This window comes from Morone saxatilis, unplaced genomic scaffold, assembly GCF_004916995.1.
Source record: "Morone saxatilis isolate NCDOM2014 unplaced genomic scaffold, NCSU_SB_2.0 Contig4, whole genome shotgun sequence".
In the NCBI taxonomy this organism is placed as follows: Eukaryota; Metazoa; Chordata; class Actinopteri; family Moronidae; genus Morone; species Morone saxatilis.
This window is the reverse complement of record NW_023339984.1, coordinates 16,359,678-16,366,374: the sequence shown is the minus strand read 5'-3', so window position 1 is coordinate 16,366,374 and position 6,697 is coordinate 16,359,678. Positions and strand designations below refer to the sequence as shown.

General features: G+C 40.4%; 1 protein-coding gene across 1 annotated transcript; it reads left to right on the top strand.

Annotated features, from left to right (window-relative positions):
* The first annotated feature begins 810 nt into the window (after positions 1–810).
* Positions 811–6,612, top strand: LOC118338088 (type I phosphatidylinositol 4,5-bisphosphate 4-phosphatase-A-like). Its single transcript, XM_035675270.1, has 7 exons — positions 811–1,127; positions 2,720–2,901; positions 3,529–3,635; positions 4,573–4,684; positions 4,813–4,865; positions 4,979–5,069; positions 5,390–6,612. Exons 1-7 carry the CDS (start codon positions 1,034–1,036, stop codon positions 5,531–5,533), a joined length of 783 nt encoding a protein of 260 aa, XP_035531163.1. The 5' UTR covers positions 811–1,033; the 3' UTR covers positions 5,534–6,612.
* Positions 6,613–6,697: the final 85 nt, after the last annotated feature.

Sequence of the window (6,697 nt, the reverse complement as noted above, 5' to 3'; positions counted from 1 at the left end):
CTTTGTTGCTGTAACATTGGAATTTCCCCATTGTGGGACAAATAAAGGAATATCTTATCTTATCCCCCATAATGTCCCTTTAAGAAAAATGGCTCTGGGTTCTTACGGGTTAATAAAATATCAAGTCAAGTCAACTTTATTGTCAAGTATGGATGAAATTTCAGTCCTCTCGGACTCACAGTGCAAACAGGCAATAAAAAAATTATTTTCTATAAATAGAAAAGACATAAAATAAACAATTAACAATAAACAAGACATAAAATAAACAATAAAATATGATAAAACCTTGTTTTATGTCTCCCTGTCCTTATATGTTAATCATGTAACTTGGACTTCGACAGACTTTATTTGTCATTTGGATTTGCATCAAAATGAAATTACGTTGCAATGGCACATAGCACAGAAGGAATAAAGAGTGAGGCAGTATGTACAAAATAAATATATATATATGCAAATATAAAAAAAGAGAGAGAAAAGAAAAAAAATGGATAAAAGACCAGTTAGATAAAATATATATTTCAGTGAAGTTGCCTATGTAAAAGAAACTTTTGTATATAATACAAACTTTTAATTATTAATTAAAAAAAAGGGGAGAAACTCAGTGAAAACAATCTTATTTCTTAACTTGTTCCAGCTTTAATAAAACATGATAAAAGGTCAAACAGTCACTGCCTCCTTTTACCGGATACCTCCTACAACCTTCTCCACATTAGTGTTTGAACGCGGCCCCATTGAGCCCGCCCACTCGCCCCAACCGAGCTCGCTCATTGGTCGAGCGCGCTGTCAATCACCGCCGTGACTCAGACCACAAGTCATGTGACTGATGTTTTTGTTCCCCTCTCTTCCGCCTCCACTGTTTCTCGCCGTGTCATGTGGATGTCCACCACCCCGCACTGACACTGGGGGGGCTTTGGGGTTGAAATCGGCTCAGCGACTCCTCCAGGAAATCTCTACCGGGGATCCGAGGCGCTCTCCCCCCGCGTAAAGACTCTTCTCCACGGCCTTCTGGAACGGTGGGCCCCGGGGAGAGGCGATGGCGGACGGGGAACGGTCGCCGCTGCTGTCCGAGCAACACGACGGGTCGAACGGCTTCTCTCCTCCCGGGGGCAGACCCTCCAAACCGCAGAGTATGCAATGTGTATTATATATTAGTTTGTTAGTTTGTGTTTTTAGCAATGTTGTCAGCCTGTAAAACAAATGCAAGCTGTGGTTTCTGCAAGCCCAGCTGGCTGTCTGGTGGTTTGGGCTGTTAAAAGCCACAAAAAACACTCAAACAGAGGTTTATGGTCATATGTTACAGTATAAACACAAGGTTTGTACGCACAATGATACAAGAACAGTAAGAACATAATAATTTAAAAATAATATGCAAAAATGTTCAGATATAATATAACATTTGTACTCTAAATGGACTTTAAACTCATTTTAATGCTTTCTGTAAATTCCAGTTTTTTTAGGGCTGTCACAATGTAGGGACAGCAATACCAAACATAAAACCACAATTAGTGATATTAAGTTAACTTTAGTGTACAAAATGTGTTGTTTTTCCTGAAAACTGATTTGTGGTCAGTTTGGTTTGTAGACTAAAGGTCAAAGTTCAGCCGGGCTCTCTGTTTGCTGCAACACAACAGTTTGACATCATTACATTTTCCATCTGTTATTTATCACCAGAACATTTGTAATAAGCTTTGATTTGCTGCTTTCAGTGTGAAATGAAACATCTTCTGGTCCGTTAGAGGAACACAATAAGCAACCTCAGACGCCACATTTGCCTCTGAGAACATGTGACAGGCCTTTTCACTGCTTCCCGACGTTTTATAGATTAAAAGATTAGTCAGTTAATCAATAAAACAACAAATAAATAAGGTAGATAAACAGCCCTCGTTCATTTTCAAGCTGCAAAATGATCTCTTTCCTCTTTCTTCTCCTGTGTCGTCCTGTCGTCTTTCTCTTAACTGTGATCTAAAATGCTGTTTTTTTTTTTTTTTCTTCCTTCCCTTTCCTGTCTTACACTGGATAAAGTTCGGCCTTCGGGTGTGTCACTCACTGATAATGCCTTGATAGCTGATATAATTGTGAACAGTCGCCAATACGCGGCTCACTGTAAGCAGATTGTTTGATAGTGTGCCACATTAAGTCATAACTAACTATCAGCTGTAACGACTTTAAGTAGGGTTACAGTTACAGCGAGGGGGGTTGTTTAGACTGTAGGACACAGTGGAACAACCAGTTTCAATCAATATATCAGCATTATCTGCTCTAAAACTGTGTTTGTGTCTCTGTGTGTCTTCATATGCGGAGTAAATTGACCGAAATGGGACCATAATTCACTAAATGAACATCATGCTGTATGGAAGAAGACTTGAAACTAGAGATTGAGACCAGAAAGTCATTAGGAAACTCTCTACTGAGCTCATAAATCGAGTGAGAAATCGGCTCATTTCTCCGTAAGACTCGATACTGTATGACTGGCCATTAGAAAAGAATGCAGGTTTAAGACACTTCCACTTCTACTGTCAATTGTAACCACTAAATATTTTAGTATTATGCTAAAATGAGCTAATTACAATTAAATACAAAGTACATTCGAGGCAAAATATTGGACATATTAAATTTTTTGACTGTATTATGTTCCTCGATGGAAAATCAAAGGAACGTTATTATTTACTGAAACTCAGGTAACTAAGCCACTAAACTCCTGGTTGTCCCTCTCTTTTAGGTTTGGTGCCGTTCCCCAGCTCGGTGGTCCAAGGTGAGCCTCCGCCCCCCTACTCGCCGCAGGGCAGCCCGGACAGCAGCAGCGCTCCGGTCATCAGCTGCCGGGTCTGCCAGAGCTCCATATCCGTGGAGGGCAAAACGCACCAGCATGTGGTGAAGTGCAACATCTGCAACGAAGCTACGGTGAGTCATACAGAGGTGGAACCAGACACAGGACGTTTGGTTAATGGATTTGAGACCCCGAGTAAACAACTCTTCAGGGTTGCCCAAGCATAAAATGGTGAAACAAAACATTTTATCCCACTTGTGAACCTTGATTTTCCAGTGTATCTGTGTTAAAGAGTATTGATTTTGCTTTCATACCCTAGTTTTTTTTACCCCTGTGAGCTTTGATTCCTGTGTTTCTGCGTCAGACTGCAGCATTGAAATGATTTATAATTAGTGTTAGTAACTGTTTTTTATCTAATAAACATGAACACATCAGAAAATAGTGAAGATTTGTAAGCTTTTTACCACATTTGAGATGTTTTTACAGATCTTAATACGTCTGAAAGGTTGAGTGACTGCGGCCAGAAACTGTAAAATATCAGACTGTTGTTCTGGGTGTCACATTTCACCAACCAGACACGCTCTCAAGAAGCTTTCCCATCGTCTCAGCTGAGACCATGCTCCTGAGATGAAAATCAAACCACTGAGAACTATTTTAAAACTCAAAAATGGGGAAAACCTGAACACTGAAACTGGAAAAAAAGGAGTTTTAGGTTTCTTATCCGTCCTCTTCTTTTGTGTCTTCGTCCCTTTTCTCCGTAGCCAATAAAGAACGCTCCTGTCGGAAAGAAGTATGTCCGCTGTCCGTGCAACTGTCTGCTGATTTGCAAAGTCACATCGCAGAGGATCGCCTGTCCAAGACCGTACTGGTGAGACAGAGAAAACAAGTGTGGGATTACTTTTCAAATGTATCAGCTTTGGCTTGTAATCGCACCATCTGTGCAGAAGGAGCTCGTCACCCACCGGCCACTCAGCAAAATGCAGTCATGGATGTGATCGTGTGAAGGAGCTGTGTTGGGTTTTACTTGTACAGCTGGCCTGAGGAATTATTTTACACCTGAAAAGAAAATTAAAGGACCAGTGTGTAGGGTTTATTTTTAGCGTCTAGCGGTAAAGTTGCAGATTGCAACCAGATAATATTAATATTAAGTTAATATAGATAATATTAAGTTGTTCTTATCACGCTGATGTTTGTTCAAGTGTTAATTTTCGAATAAGTTTGGTTTTAGTTAGTTATTTAATTATGTAAAAAAGGGGTTTTGCGTCATGATTGACACATTGGATACTTTTGTGGCACCGACCTAATTGCTTGGATACCACCAAGTTTCGAAAAATGCCTTGTCATTCGGTACCAAGGTCTTTGAACAGCTTCCTCCTTTGAAGTGAGTAATTGTAACGTAATAAAACAATATGGAACCAGTAAGAAACGAAATCAAGGTACCGGTATCGAACATTTTTTAACGATACTCAGCCCTAGTGTGTGGAATATTTTGGCTTCATTGTTGTACAGTTAGAGGAAGTGGAGACACGATGTCCGTCTTTATATATGCCAGTGGTTAAACAGTAAAAAAAACTTAAATACAATAGTGTAAAGCTGACAAACAAACAAAAAAAGTATTGGTATCCAGCCCTAGTGAAAGGGGAAATCATTGTAACCGGATCCTGTAAATAAAAACCCGAATACATACAATTCTGTTTAATTTGTCTCATATGAAAATGTATGTGAAAGTGTAACAGCACCGCCAGCTTTTAGTTTCGTACTTGTGACCTTCTTTTTAAATTGTCGGGGGTTTTTTCTTCTGCCAGTAAACGCGTCATCAACCTGGGCCCAGTTCACATTGGCAGGGACAGTCCTGAACCACAGCATCAGCCCGTTGGCATCCGGATCATCTGCGGACACTGCTCCAATACATTCCTGGTAGGACACACACACACACACACACACACACAGGGAGATGACAACACTGACCGCCAAATTTCACTTCTCTGTTTAGTTGTAATCCCGCAGTCATCTCCTGATTCACACTTCCTCTTTCTCTCCTCCAGTGGACGGAGTTTTCAGACAGGACCTTGGCCCGATGTCCACACTGCAGAAAAGTGTAAGTGCCTCAGCAATTCTGTGTGTGTGAACCTCCTCCGTCTTGTGACAAAACAGTCCCCCGAAACAGTTTTGTTTTGACTGATTTCATTATGTTCTGGCTTTTATTTCCAGCTCTTCTATCGGTCGGCGATACCCCAGGAGGAGGAGCTTGCTGTGCTTCCTGCTGTTCGTCATCCTCGCCGCCTCCACTGCCGGACTCGTGGTGAGTGTGTGATACTATTCGAGTAATTCAAGTTTGTAATTACTTGGAAGAACTCCTAAATTGTTGGTAGTACATCAAACTAGTTTTGATTTGATTATTACCTCCGCCAAGAGTTACTTCTCCTTCTCATATTGTTTCATTTGATTGATTTTTAGAGGCCTAAAGAAGTGAAAGTATCAAGTATTTCACAAGAAACTCACTTTACAAGTTAGGTCGAACTCATAATGAGAAAATATGATTACCTTCTCTTCCTTTAATCCTCCTGTAGCCGCTCAGATTTCTGCTTCAGTAACATTTAACATGTACGTCTCTGCCTTCAGGTCGGTACGTGGAAACCCGCCCAGAACTCTAAAGGGATCTACGTTTCGTGGGTGCTGCTGATCCTGCTCGCTCTGTTCACCATGGCGAGAACCATCTACTGGAGGTGTCTGAAAATCAGCGACCCCATATCCAACATCACGTAGACACAGGGAAGGAGAGAGAAAGGGGAGGGGGAGGAAAGGGAGGGAGGAAGGAAGGAAGGAAGGTGAGAGGGCTGGAGGATGAGGATGAACGAGGAAAAAAGTTGCAAAATCAATGAGTCCCTGTTAGAAAATTTCACAGAGAAAGTGAACAAAAGCTGCCGATGAGTAAAGACAGAAAGAGATGTGTAGGTGTATTTGAGATATTAAAGATAAAACTTCACAGTCATGTTAAATTAGATTTATCATAAATATGAGCTGCCAGTTGTCAAAGACATGGAGTTTGTTCTCCAATGTCTTCTATTCACCATCACGCATCGGGGTTAGTTTTTTTACACGTTTTGCGAGGAGATGAGCTAAAACTAAAAGTGTGTTTGAGATAAAGACCGGCTGAACAAAAGAGAGCAAGAAAAACTTCAAACATTAGTTTCTGTCCCCGTAGTTTTCTTCTGAGTTGGACTAACATGTTGTTTCGAAGCCTGATGGTGCTATTTTTCAATTAGAGCTGCCAGCAGCTGTTATGTTCATAACAACATTTTTAAACGGGTACATTTAACATTTTTGTGCCCCAGAATTATAAGGATTCATTGTTTCCTCCAGAGAAATTAAAAAAAAGTAACAAGATTCAGGTAAACTGGTTATTCAGAGGAGCCTTGATTTGTTTTGAGGGATGAACGCAGTGCAGGAGGTGTTTAAGTTGGCGTTTAAGTAATATACTCATACCAAATGGGAGCAAAACAATAATTAATCCTAATCAAACTGTTGGAGGGACAATACAAGCTTATTTTTGTTTTATTTAATGAAATTCAGTTCAACATTTCACACTTTTTCTCTCTGTAAATCCAGACTGAAGAGGGTTTGTTCCAAACTCAAGTGAATCCCACGTTACTGCTTTCAAAATGAGAATTAAAAAATAAAATAAATGACACTCCCCCTGTTTGACGTTTTGGGGAAACATTCGCTTTCTTGATGAGTTAGTTGAGAAGATTGATACCTCTCTTACGTCTGTAATAGTACATTTGCAGTCACAGCTATTAGCCAATTAGTTTAGCTTAGCATAAATAGTGGAAACAGCTCAGTAATTAACACATCTCAATGTGTGTTAGTATTTCTCTTTCATGGGTTTTTGTTACCTTAGGATGGAGTCAGGCTAGCTGTCCCCCCCCC

Coding starts and splice junctions, on each gene's coding strand:
- LOC118338088 (XM_035675270.1), top strand. CDS start 1,034: ATGGCGGACGGGGAACGGTCGCCGCTGCTGTCCGAGCAACACGACGGG. Junction 2,902..3,528: donor ACATCTGCAACGAAGCTACG/GTGAGTCATACA, acceptor TTTTCTCCGTAG/CCAATAAAGAACGCTCCTGT. Junction 4,866..4,978: donor TGTCCACACTGCAGAAAAGT/GTAAGTGCCTCA, acceptor TTTTATTTCCAG/CTCTTCTATCGGTCGGCGAT.